The 14,996-nt window shown below is 29.7% G+C and overlaps 1 protein-coding gene across 1 annotated transcript; it reads right to left on the minus strand.

Annotated features, from left to right (window-relative positions):
- Nucleotides 1-438: 438 nt before the first annotated feature.
- LOC135951128 (uncharacterized) lies at nucleotides 439-10,994 on the minus strand. The gene is made up of 5 exons (XM_065500712.1): nucleotides 10,486-10,994; nucleotides 10,222-10,416; nucleotides 2,765-2,896; nucleotides 2,375-2,687; nucleotides 439-1,036 (listed from the first exon to the last, which is right to left on the minus strand). The coding sequence occupies exons 1-5, from the start codon at nucleotides 10,804-10,806 to the stop codon at nucleotides 834-836; spliced, it is 1,164 nt and encodes a 387-aa protein (XP_065356784.1). The 5' UTR covers nucleotides 10,807-10,994; the 3' UTR covers nucleotides 439-833.
- Between the last annotated feature and the right edge of the window lie 4,002 nt (nucleotides 10,995-14,996).

Raw genomic sequence — 14,996 nt, forward strand, 5'->3', positions numbered from 1 at the left:
TGGTTTTGTAATTTTTAATTCTTCTTTCGAGTAATTAAAGACAAATTTGGTTGTTGAATATCAATTGATTGATTTTATAAAAAAAAACTGTTCAAATGCAATATTTTTTCTTTTATTAATTTCTAATAATGAGTTGAAAATGTGTGTTTGTTTTTGAAAATTACAAAAATTATATGTATTATTGGAATTCTGGGTTAATGTAAACGTGTTTGTTTGTTTGCTTGTTTGTTGTGTATGTATATTTATTATTAATTTATTTTTTGCTTTATATTCCATTCAAAATTTGTTTTTCAGTACTGTTGTTTTTTTATCTATTTATTTTTATTTAGTAGTTGTTATTTGTTCTTACTTCTGTTATAATCTATAGTTTTTGCTTGTTTTTTTTCTAAATATGTTTGGATTTTGGTTTTAATTCAATGGTTGTCATTTTTATTTATTTTCTTATTTTAAATTCTTGAATTTCCAGTTTTATTTCATTTAATGTTTCATTATTGATTTAATTTAATTTTACACAGATACAAATTTAACGGTATTATTGTTTTATTCATTTCATTCTTAATACAATTTAAATTTTTTAAGTTTCCAATTAATTTTATTGTTTTGTGTTTTTTTTTAATTTTTAACTAATTTCATTACAATTAAATTTCCAATTTCTTAATATCATTACTAATTTTTTTGTTTTATTATTTTATGATTTAAAAAAATGTGTTGTTTTTGTTTTCATTTTTTTTGTCCAAAGATTTGTTCAATGCAATTAATTTGTTTGTCTTTTTAAAAATGTATGTATTTTTGTTTTATTAAATATTAATTAATGTAATGAGGAATAAAAACTATCACGCACTAGAATTATCATTGGATCGGGATGTGGATGGACCGGCCCCAATATCATCGCCTAAGACGAATGTGGGACTCTGGCGGGACGTAGACGCAACAGGTTGATAGTGATAACCCTCACGATAACGTTGATTCGGTTTACGGGTTGTTTGAGTATGACCCAGTGTTGGTCTTTGATTATTTAATTCATTGGGTCTTTTGGCTGGAATGAAATTTTAAAAGAATGAACATGTAAAATATATTATCAATTAAATACACAGTGTTATTTTTAAGTTTGATCCTAATTAATAACTCCCAAAATTAATATACAAAAGGACCACACATGTTTCAATAAAAAAACGGCATTGACGATAGTTTGTGAACGATTGGAGATATATTATCTTAATCACATAGTCAGTGCTGATGTAATTTAGAGTTGATTTGATTTCACATGGGTTTGTAGTTGGAATTGGTGGCTAGTGGGCGACCCCCCAAAGTTTCTTACCTCGGGACTACATAATTTAAAGAAAATTACCATAAATTACAAAAGTCGTGTCAGTTTTTTCGTGGGGCTCCCATGAAAAACTGCAGCTCGGCTTAACGGACTCTTAGGCATTCGGCGCAGGTCTCTGCTGGTTGGTTTGGATAACACAATAAACATATCATACAGAGTAGTATTATTTTAGGACATGTTTTGCTTGAAAAACAATAAAAACCATTGTGAAATATTAGGACATTATGACAATATGACATGATAAGCGACCTTGTGAATTAACTAATAATTTCTAAAAATATTGTGTTTGAAATAAGTTCTGTTCTTTTCAACGAATTATTATTTTGAAATAGTTTCGTGAACCATAAATTCAGCAATTGAAGTTTGTCTAACAAACTGGCATTGCACATTTTGTAGTGAATTTCGCAATATTCTGAAACCACAACTATTCCAATATGGACAATCCTATTCGATATTAACTTTTAAAAGTCTATATTAGGCTAAAGCCCACAAAATATGTATGTACATTAGGCTGGGTCGAATTGTATGGACGATAAAAAAGTAAAAAATCGTATAGCAGAAGCGCAATCTACGGAAAATTCTATGAATTTTGCGCATTTCGACTTTTATCCAATGATATTTCAGTATACTATATTTTTTTTAATAGTTTTTTATTGGATAAAAGTCGAAATGCGCAAGATAGGATTTGATTTTAGACCTATGGTTTCTTGGGAAAAATTTCTCAGAATTTTCCGTAGAATGCGTTTCTGCTATACAATTTTTTATGAAAAAAAATCGACTCAGCCTAATGTACAGTGAGCCTCAAAAGTGAGTATACATAAAAAATATTTGATTTTTTTTAAGATAATGAAAATCCTAAAATTTATTCATCGATTAAAATTTTAATGTTTCGGTTTGTTAGAGATTGAGTTGAATAATAGATTCGGTTTTGAAAAAAGATTTAAGTCGGACTATAATGATTTTCATGATCCTAAAAAACTCAAAAAATTCGCGGGTGTTTACTCACTTTTGAGGCTCACTGTACATATTTGATTGTTTGATACATACCAGGTATATAAGGCTTTTGATTATTATAGGACGTTGGTGATGATATTGTACGATTTTGTTGATTGTGATGATTTGTTTCACTGTGCGTTGTTACGCTATTATTACAATTATTGTGATTCTGTGGTCGCGATTGTGGTAATTGATGGTGATTATTCGGCACATCAGTACTATCGATTGGACTCATAGGCGTCATCTCACGATCCTCAATATACATGTCGCTACCGTCATCTGGTACATGACGATATTGTGACCATGGCCATGAGGCAATACCTGACAATATAAATGATTCTACAGCACAAATGTAACCAATTATCTATGAAAAAATATCACAAATTGATTATTATCTAGATTAAATTACAATATATTTGGATTTATTGAATAGAAGCTTACCGCTGATGTAAACAAGGTGTCCTTTGTGTATTTTGGCACCCAGGTGTACTCTTCGGCAAAGAGGACCATGTGCATAATAAGTGTAGAGCTCAAAATCAATATTAAACCAATACTCAGGTACATCCATGTATTCTGAAAATAATATGTATTAACGTTTTAAATAAATTTATAAAATGATAATGATTATGCCAAATGAATATATTGTCCCAAATAGTACGCAGCATTTCTAGAAAACTGTCCCGAACAAGGCGAATTTATTGTACAGGTGCCGTTGATATTACAACAAGTACAACATCGCAAAAACAACATTGTGTTTTATTGTTGCTTGGGGGGCAAATGTGTCAAAAGCAAAATGTATCAAACAAACAAAAAATTTGTGAAAAAAACAAAAATAATAAATTTAATAAAAAACAAAAAATGCTTAAAGTATAAAAATGTTTTGCGGTGCAAAACAAGAGAACTCCAAGGCGGACAGCTCCAACAAGAACATATGTACCTTTGGAGGTAGTAGATCAGCTGTGCTGTTAACGCCACCTGTAAAGTAAATTCGCCTTGGTCCCGAACTTGCGATTTTACCTATCATTTAGGGTTGCAACTAGTTATGTAACTATCTACATACTTGACTAGTTATTTAAACACATCCTACGCAGGGGTCAATTGGCCCTTTTACGCTAGGTTACATGGTTGTCAGTATACTTAAGACAAACAAATTAAAAACTATTTTTTCTAAGACCTTAGAAAAACACAATCTTAAAGGTTTTTTTTGCTTTGAGATTGTAAAATGCCCTTATGGATCAAATATAGCGAAAGGGTTAAGGTGATTTTCAGAGGAGATATTTCAATCTACAATTTGGTTTCAAAATTTGATTCTGAACCAACATATTTAATATATTTATATGAGTTTACGTGATTTTCGGAATGGGACCTTATAAGGAAGTTATGGTCAATTATATAACGATCAACGCAAAAATCTGAAGTATTTCTGTTTAATAGAAACTTAATTGAAGTCCTACGTTTGATTAAATGGTTTATCATTGCACAGTGAAATTCCAGACAAATCCGATTTAAATAAAATAGACGAAGTGTAGTTGAGTTTAGGTTTTGAATTTGGACTTTAAACAACAACGTCCCAAAGCAGAGCATATACATACCCGAAAAAAATAATAATGAAACAATTTTTTTCTCGATCCGATTTTAAAGATTTTTATATATGTACATTAGAGTGCTCAAAAAAAATAAAATTGCGAATTTTGACCGTCCCCCCCTCTAGAATTGTTCTATGCATTGTAGAAACACGTTGTGTAAAATATTAGGATGATAGGATAACGTTAACTGGTGGCGCAACGACGCTGAAGTTTTGAGGTGCATTTACAAGGTGAAAATATGCAATTTTTTCAGTTTTTGTAAAAATTTTGCCATTAAATAATGACTTTTACAATTTAATTTAAAAGAATCGAAATGTGTACGTAATTGTCGTTATAATAAGATATAAAAGACAAAAATTGGTGAAAAAATGTTAAAGTTATTAAAAAATCGCCAGGCCATTAACGTGTCTCAGGCCACTAGAACAAGAAATTTATGAACAAAATTAACATATTTTGAGAAATATTAAAATAAAAGCTTATTTTTACTTAAAATATATCCATAGTTACTTGTATATGAGTTTTTGTCCTCGTAGGATACCGATAACCTATTCGCAGGTATGACCAACAAAATTAAATTTTTTTAACGGCAGTTTCAAAACTCCAATTTCAAATTTTTAAAAATTTTGTTAAACAAATTTCAGAATTTTTTGATCATCTTATTGGGATTTATTAAGAATACAATAGGGAATAAAAATGTGAAAAAAATATGTCAATACCTCCTATAGTTTTTCCGTACCTGCGATATAAATTTTGCGATTTTCGAGAAAAACTAATTTTTTGGCCATATTTTGGGGAATGACCAGAATTTCATTACTGTAATGATTTTTAAGCAAAAGCTATTCAGAATAATATAGTCCAGGTAATTTTAAATATAGTCTGAAAGTTTTACTAAAATCGGAAAACTTTAACCCTTAAATCGTGAAGGTCAAAGGTAATTTTTTTCAATATTTGGAATTTCTCATGGAAAGATAGCGAAATATTATATATTTTTGGGCCGATTTTGATGAAACTTAAGAAAAATATAAAATGAAGTCTAGTATTCACAATAACAGTACAAAAATGGAAATTAACCCTTAATAGCACTTGGGGTCCAAATGACACTCAACTTTTAAAATCACGAAAAACACATTCATTTTGACCCCAAGTACTCTTAAGGGTTAATTTCCATTTTTGTACTGTTATTGTGAATACTAGACTTCATTTTATATTTTTCTTAAGTTTCATCAAAATCGTCCCAAAAATATATAATATTTCGCTATCTTTCCATTAGAAATTCCAAATATTGAAAAAATTGACCTTTGACCTTCACGATTTAAGGGTTAAAGTTTTCCGATTTTAGTAAAACTTTCAGACTATATTTAAAATTACCTGGACTATATTATTCTGAATAGCTTTTACTTAAAAATCATTACAGTAAGGAAATTCTGGTCATTCCCCAAAATATGGCCAAAAAATTAGTTTTTCTCGAAAATCGCAAAATTTATATCGCAGGTACGGAAAAACTACAGGAGGTATTGACATACTTTTTTCACATTTTTATTCTCTATTATGTTGTCAATAAATCCCCATGTGATGATCAAAAAATTCTGAAATTTGTTTAACAAAATTTTCAAAAATTTGAAATTAGAGTTTTGAAACTGCCGTTAAAAAAATTTAATTTTTTTGGTCATACCTGCGAATAGGTTAACGGTATCCTACGACGACAAAAACTCATATACAAGTAAATATGGATATATTTTAAGTAAAAATAAGCTTTTATTTTAATATTTCTCAAAATATGTTAATTTTGTTCATAAATTTCATGTTCTAGTGGCCTGAGACACGTTAATGACCTGGCGATTTTTTAATAACTTTAACATTTTTTCACCATTTTTTGTCTTTTATATCTTATTATAACGACAATTACGTACACATTTCGATTCTTTTAAATTAAATTGTAAAACTCATTATTTAATGGCAAAATTTTTACAAAAACTGAAAAAATTGCATATTTTCACCTTGTAAATGCACCTCAAAACTTCAGCGTCGTTGCGCCACCAGTTAACGTTATCCTATCATCCTAATATTTTACACAACGTGTTTCTACAATGCATAGAACAATTCTAGAGGGGGGGACGGCCTGTACCTAGAAAGTTTTTTTCGTCCATACAATCTTGGAGCACTCTAATGTACATATAGAATCTACTATAAGATATCTACAAAAACATCGCTATATCTGTTCAAGTTGAAAATAATGGTATTGACGGTTTTTGAACTTGGACGGTTTTTGACAATTACGACTCGTCTCTATGTTACCCTATGCTTTATATATTGTACATATTGTTACGAATTTGCATTAGCGATTTGAATTTAACGGTCTTTAACGACTGTCTGCAACATTAATCATGTTTATATACATATCCATTAGTAGAAGATTCTACTTATCAACAATGTTGATAAGTATTAGGGTATTTGAATTATTCGATTTTTCTCTTGTTCGAATAAAACGAATAATTCGAATAAGAGATTTTAACTTGTTCGAATAATTCGATCACAAGTTTAAAATTAATCGAATTATTCGAATAATTTAATTTTTTTTTAAAAAGTAAAGAATGAAGTTTTGATGTCGGTTTTTTAATATTTTGTTGTTAAAGAAAAACAAAAAATAACGTTAAAGTTAACAATTCAAGTATTGATAATGTTAAAAAACATTCGAAAGCAAAGTCCATCATTAAATTTTCAACAGAAATATTCTGATCAGATTAACTCCTGAACAATCTACAAAACAATTGACTAGCAAACCCTTTAGTTTCCGGTTTGGAGCTATGCTTTAAAAAATTTGAGCTAGTTGGACATGATCCTGAATTCAAATACAATATAAACGTATTAAGAACTTTTTTATATCGTTCATTAATTCGGGTTTTAAATTGAGTAACTAATTCTTTAGTAAATTAATTATCCGCTATTTCTAAATTATTTATAACAATTTGTATTATACATCAAGCTCTATCAACGTTGCCGAATATTTGCTTGATAAAGTGGTCTTGGGGAATTACACAATAAAGGGAATCTGTCCAAAGTTTGATATCATTGTCAGTGAACGTGGTTAATTTAATACGAAAGATGTTCAACGATGTTCAAAATCATGTGGAAGACGAACTCCATGCTTTTCTTGCAACAAAACGTTAGTTTGCAATATTTGTGTTTAACATTAGATTTATTAAATATTTGGCAACACTTACGTACACTTAATAATATCACTTATATACATATATTTTACGATCATGGCCTTCATCTATTTCAATGTAATCATTATAAATGTCATCCTCAATATCACTTTCAACGACCGTTTCAAAATCACATTCAACACCACTTTAATCTAAGTTAATATTTTGATTATTAATTGCGATTCTTCTAATATTTCGCCAGCTAAATAACAAACATTTTATTCCGTACCTTTTATTTTCATTGGTTCAAGTCCTAAGTTAAAAATTTTGAAAGATTTGTTTCTAGAATTGTAACTTCTTGCAATATTATTTATATATTTATAGAAGGAGCTATCGGAACACTCATCTACAGTGATCGAAAGTCCCTTTGTCTTTAGTTATTTGTCGAATTTCAGAAACAATACAATTTTTGTGAGTCATTATTATATTTAAATTTGAAATTATGAAAAATTTTAAGCAATAATAATTTAATAAATTTAAATTCATATCACAAATGTTCATATATTTATTCGTTTTATTCGATTATTCTACATAAAATTGTTCGAATTATTCGTTATTCGAAAATGACCATTTTTAAATTGTTCGAATAATTATTCATAAGAAATTATTCGATTAATCGAACGATCATTAGTCGAATGAATACCCTAATAAGTATGCAGTAAGTATGACAACACTATTGGTCAATTCACAAGGTCTCTTATCAGTCATATTGTCACAATGTCTTAATATATCACGACTCGGCAGCTCGGCTTAACCGACTCTTAGGCATTCGGCGCAGGTCTCTGCTGGTTGGCTACGATAACACAATAAACATAGCATACAGAGTAGTATTATTTTAGGACAAAAACTATTGTGAAATATTAGGACAATATGACATGATAAGAGACCTTGTGAATTGATCATATATGTTTAAGCTGCTAAAATCAACATTGAAAGTTCTAGAATTCGGATATACTAGTTTTGTCCATTAAGAACATTGTATGCGCATTCCAGCGTATATAAATTGGCCGTGAGAACACCAACCAGTCAGTTTAATTTAAAGCATCGTTAAGTAAAGATAAAAGTGTGCTGTGCTGTATATTATAAAACGTGTGTTTAATATGTGTAATATAAGTGTGTGTATTAAAATAGTGACTATTTTAATTGTTGTATAAATTTAAATATATAAAGAGTTGTTGCTAATTTTAAACTACTAAACTGCTTTTATTTGCAAAAGTATCCAGTTTATTTAATGGAAATAAACCACCGTTTTTAAAAAAGTTAAAAATGTAACAATACGTATTGTTACGTTTTAACCTTTTCAAAACGTTTGGTTTATTTCCTTTAAATAAACCGGATACTTTTGATTGCAAATAAAAGCCGTTTAGTAGTTTGACAACTCTTTATTTATTTAAAATATACAACAACAGAATTAAATAGTCGCTCAATGTTTTTTTATACACGTTTATAAATTCGCAGAAATACAGGCACTCTTTATAATGTACACGAATTCACTTGAAAAACACAGCACTCAGTTGATGTTTGTTCGAAAAGCGTATCTGATAAACTGACTCACGACTGCAACCTCTGCCACTATTTATAACACTGCCATCTGCACTCTAGATTTCACTTTAACTGTCTAGAGGTTTCTAATACATACGCCATCTGTGGTGTACTTTCTACAATGTTCTTTAACTGAATATTCGAATTCGAATATACGGTCGCAGCAAACAGCGTTGCCAACTTACGATCAATGGTCAACTGAAAGCTTTTATCCAATGTTAATAATGCCCACAGATATGTTACAGTTTGCTATTACAGCACTGTTATTTGAAAGCATTAACTGCCTACTTTGAATTATTCTATGAAAAATGCAGCCTGTATTTATAAAATTGACGAATTTCTAAACGTACGATTCGTCAACAAATGAATGTGTTACAAATTTGTTTTTTATAAATCACAAACATTTTTTTATTTTTCATATATTTTTTATGTAAAAATTTCAAATATTTAAAGAATTTCGTTTAAAAAATATAAATGTGCTGTTTTTATAATACAAACGAGTACTTTGAGTGGAAATTTTACATGTGTTTTAAAATTGTTTGAGCTAAACGTTTTATAAAAACGTGGAGCAATTATATATTTTCAAAAATGCTTCTAAAAAGACAATAAACCAAACAGCATTAAGGTAATTTTAGATTAATATCAAAAACTTTTTGAAATTCGAATAGATTTGTTATTGAAGCAATTTCGCGGGATTTCTTATAAAAGTTGCATATATTTTATTAAAGCTTTAAGTCTAAGCTTTTCATAATTGCCTAAAATTTCTTCAAAATATAGAATTTCTTGAAATCGTATGAATCGTATGAAAACTCAAAATACACCTTAATTAATATTAATCATACGCATCTTATTTCGAATTGCTGGAAATTTTTTGTAAAAAAATAAAAATGTAGTTTTTTCGCCAAAAATAAATAATATTTTTATATTGTTCTAAAAGGTAACATTTTGGGAAAATACTATTTCTGTATAACCATGATTCAACAATATAAGGTACATTCAGTAAAAAATAAATTCTCAATTATACAATTCTTGTAACGTCAAACAAAAGAAAATGTGAAAAAAAAACAAAGTTTGACGTTATAGGGTTAAATATTGAAAACTCTCCCTAGTGATTCTATCTTCTACAATTATTGTATCATGTGTATAACTAAAAATTAATGTAAGTACTTTTATCGAAAATATCTGCTTTTTTAAAAATCCAGACTAAGATAGTTAAAAAATTAAATTTTAATTTCGAATGCGAATATACCGTAAACTATAAATATATCAGAGCGACTCACTACGTATGGAGAGGAAAAAAGTGATTTTTTTAAGATTTCTCCCAAAATATTTTGGGTCTACTAATAACCGTTCCTGGTTTATTTGAAGGGGGTAACAAAATCACATACATATAGCTGTAGCAATGCTTTTTGTAGGACTCTTCTAGTAGAATTGATTTTTTTCTTTTTTAAGATCCATACTTCTAGTAGTAATTTCTCCATACAATTTGAGAAAATTAACGAATTTTACTTTCTCAATTGTTTGTATAAAAATTGAATTTCATCGAAATGTTTTTTGTACTTACAACTTTTGTCCAATTGAAGGGAAACATTAGAGCTATATGGGAAACGTCAAGAAATATCATGAGACATGTGATTAAAAGGGAGAATAATGCACAAAACACCATCAATCTGAGGCGTCCGATGAGTGGCAGTAGAAAGAGACCGACTTGAACAGTACCCGCCGAACATTCGCAGGCAAGACAAGCGGCTGAGGACAACTGAAAATAACACAAACAAAAAAACAAGTTAAATTTAATTAAATTGATTATGTTTGCATGAGATATTACCACCAAAAGTATTCGCACAATCCCTGTAGGCGTTTTTAAATGTTGCGGATCACAGTGTAGGGCAACACCCCATGGCAGTGGCGTTTGGGCGGTACGCTGCTTATAATTGGCGTGAGAATCCCACGACGTGCACGTACCCAGCGGCGATTCCAAGGATAATGATAGCTCTCCGGCTCTGCTGCCAGCTATTTCAAAATCCTGTTCATCGTCCAGCTGACAGCAGACCGGCTCTAGTTCACGTATTTCGTCCAGTAGAAGTTCTATCTCGTCCGTTCCATATAGATCAGATACAGACGGTATGTAACGTTGGGGTTGTTGCATTTCCCGCTGCGGGGGTTGTCCCACATCACCGGATCTTGTGCGAAGAAATTTTTAATATTTGAAAATGTTTTTGGCCTACGACTACCACCAAAACACAATCACGCAATTGGAACAGCTATCAAATCAATTTCTCTTATTGTTTTATGTTGTTTCTCTTTCTAGTTATTTTCTCTATCACTCAATATAGCTTCCGTTCTTTAGCTCGCTCACTCGTTTGTCTTGTGTGTGTGAGTGAGTGTGTGTATTTATGTTGTCCTTATTCTCTCTTTTGGATGGATTGTGTTTTATAAAACTTTTTGTAGTTCTCTTGTTGTTCTTGTTGTACGTTTTAAGGAAGTTTAAAGATTGTTTAGTTTAGGTGTTTCTTGTTGTTTTAACTTTTCGTGTTTTAGTTGTTTTTGTTGTTTCAATAATTGAATCTAAAAAAGAGGATGAAAAGAAATAACATGTAATAATTAATTTACTCGTAAATACATATAACAAAAAAAAAAACAATGCAATTGTTGGAATTAAAAAAATTGTGGATTTTTAGTCAGAGGTGTTCCGAAAAAATATTTAATGAAGTTTAACCTTTAACTACAGAGATTCTGGTAAATTTTACCCCCCTTCTACATTTTTTTTTTTAAGTTTTACAAAAAAGACTTGTGAAATAATGAATATACATATCGGTCATTTGCTGCAACAACGTCATAATTCAAAATAAGTCGTTTAGAAAAAAACGGCTTTGATTGTTTTATGACATTTTACTGTTTCTTAAATAAATGTTCAACAAGTCATGCGATTTCAGAAATAAAACCTGATTTAAACATTAATATAGTTTTAATCTGTATTTAACCCAAATTTTTACTTGAGAAAACATGAATTTTAATTTTGACGTTTACAACGAAATAGCACTCTCATACAAAAAATAATTGACTTTTTTTAAAACTGACAAAACTATATGAAAGATTAAAGAACACCCGGATTTTGAGTTATGACGTTGTTGCAGCAAATGAGCGATATGTATGTATATAAGTTTGTCATTCCGTTTGTAATTTCTAAATTTTTCACAAAGTATATATATTCTGGATCGTTATAGATAGCGAAGTCCATATAGCCATGTCCGTCTGTCCGCCTGTATGTTGAAATCAACATTACGAAGCCCCCAAATAACTTACAACCCGGCTCGGTTGCTTTTTAAAATCTAGATAATCGGCCCACAAATGGCTGAGATATACAGCCCAATTTTGAAAAAAAAAATTCCGGGGAGTTTTGGTAAATATTTGGTAAGATTTATAATGACAAATAATCACAGTTGAGAAGAAGTGAGTTTGCATCTTACATGTCCTTTTTTGGGATTTGGAACATTTTCTGTTTCATATAAGAAAGTCGAGGTGATAATAAATTATTAAATATGCATTTAATTTAAAAATTGATTTACACGTTTTGGTTGAAATTTAATAAAAAAACAATAATTAAAACAAGTATTATATATTTAGGAACATATTTATACTCAATTCAATTTGACTAAGATAATAATTTTGAAATTTTTACAAAATAAAATGGACTTAGCACTTTTGTATATTTATAGTTATTTAATGTTAACCATTCCTGAAACCAACAATTTTAAAGCTGTGTGTACTTTATTGGACATTTTATGTTTTCTTCACATATATGTTAACCACATATGGTTAACCGGTTTTTTCGAAGTCGGTTAACCGAAAACCGGTTTTCTAAAAAATGCCAATTTTCCGGTTTTTTAAAAAGTCGGTTTTTTATAAACACTAATTGAAAGCCATATACTTTTTTTCAAAAACTTTAAAACTTTAAAAACATTCAATATCTTATTAATAATAGGTTTATTTACTTAAAAATGTCACTTCAGCAAAAAATAATGGAATAATTATATCTTCCAATGACACGCTAATGTTAAATTCATAGCTTTTTCACCAGAATTTGATGATTTTCTGCTTTTACTCGTTCTAAAACGGAAATAAATTTCGGTTATAAAACATACGAAAGAATATCGGAAGCTTTATCTTTCAAAAACTCTTTTACTTCAGAAATATCGAAACAAACTTAGACTTGTAACGGATAAAAATACTTTAATGATATCGTATGTACTTTTAGTTTGTCAATTTTTAGTTTCCCGAATGTCTACTTGAATCTGGTAACCCTAATTCCTTCCCATTTAGAGTTTAAATCACAAATTCCAACTGTTTTATAGAGATTTCTTAAGCCACTCAATCCTACGTTCCTGATATGAAATAGTAGTACATAGTTTAACTTAAACTATGTGGTGTTCAGTTCATTAAATTCGTGTAAATTTACATAAGTTTTCGCACAATCATACATATGTACAAACATTCGTATCTACGTAAATACGTTAAATGAACACTTTATAAATCGTACGAAGTATGATTGTTTTTGTTGTTGAATGATATAAAATGCATGAATGCGCTTCCGTTATGTCGCGTGCTCATATTATAATTTAAATTTGTAAAACGGAAATGAAACCTATTCTTAGTTTAGTTTGTTATTTTATACAGAACGACTAATAATATTAGTAACAATTGCAATTGCAATAACAAGAACTAGCACTAGCACTCGTTCGACAAACATTCAAAACGACAGACACTATTCATATGTTCGTATGTATGTATTTTGTATAATTATACGAATTTAAGGTATATTATACTGTATGTGAGTGTAAATACTCACCCATTTACACACATGGACTGACTCCATAATGTGGTAAAAGGATTATTTTTTTTATTAGTGTCATGCGGACTTTCAGTTTAGTTACAAATAAGAACTGCTCATACTGGTACCAATGGAAAAACAATCACCGCATTTTAACAACACACATAGTTAGATATAAAACAATAACAAATTATTCAACACATTGAAATTTCATTGTGTTGCCCGCTTTTATGCAATTAACACACACTCACTTACCCAAATAAACAAACATGATTGAGTATATGTTCCCAGCGTGAAAAATTGATAGGGCTTCAATTTGTAGGCCTTCTAAATGACCTGCTTACACATGCTATAAGACAGCAGTGGCGAATTGAAATAAATACAAGCGAATTCACTAATTTTTTTTTATATGGAGTTTGACATGTATGTGTACCGGCGAATATGTTTCAAATGTGTAGTTTGACATTATCGCGTGCTATTTCAACAGCCTTCCAACGAAAAACCTTCTAATATGCGAGTATACAGGCCTTGGCTTCCAATGTCACGCCGTGTAAAATGAAACGATTATGCAACGCGGATGGGGGTCCTTGTGTCTGCAATATAAGGCCGTATTTTTAGGCATATTTTTCCTGCTGGGTAAAAATAGGGTTAAAGAGCCCTTTTGTATTAGACTCAAGGCCTCCTACTCTTATTGCATACTCATTTCTATTTACAGGGATTCTGAAAAGCTTTCTCTAAAGGACTTCTTTAGAAGAAATGATAAAAGGCAGCCTATAGTAGGGCTGATAAAAGGCTTACTAAAGTAAGGATGTTGCAAGAATTACTAAAGAAAGGCTTTAGAAGCCCTTCAGTTAATATGCTTCTAAATAATCCTTCTAATTTTCTAATAATTTATCTTCTGCCTTTCACTTTTCCATTTGGAATTAACTAGATATCAGTTCTATATCATAATATTCGCCATTAAATATAACGTCATTTGAACATTCTTATGATGGTTCTTCATTATGGAATCTTTTAGAAGGTCTTCTATAATAACTTTGAAAGAAGATGTAAATTAACTTTCATAAAGGCCTGCGCAGCGAAGGCCATTCGATTTGAACGCTGACATGTTTGTATGTACAAGTAATTCAATTCTTATTTATCTTTATGAGGTTAATTTACAGAGTTGCAATGTTTAAATGATGAGGAAACCAGAACATGGACATTTTGTATCTACATATGTTGTTATTTAGAAAATGCTTAAAAATTTACAATGAAAATAACATAGTAAAAACATGAACTAATTAATTAGCTTAAAACTAACTACATACTTTTATAATTTTATAAAAAAAAAATAACTAAACTATAAGTATCATGATTCTGCAGTTAGAGTGTTTCGGAATTTCCTGTTCTAATGATGAAAAACGAGTTATTTTATTTGAATTATGTTTGTCATTTAGGGTAATCAAACGACCCAACCAATATTTCAACGATCTCAGACTGTTCATTAAGCTTGAACATGTACCAAT

This window comes from Calliphora vicina, chromosome 2 (genome assembly GCF_958450345.1).
Source record: "Calliphora vicina chromosome 2, idCalVici1.1, whole genome shotgun sequence".
Lineage (NCBI taxonomy): Eukaryota > Metazoa > Arthropoda > Insecta > Diptera > Calliphoridae > Calliphora > Calliphora vicina.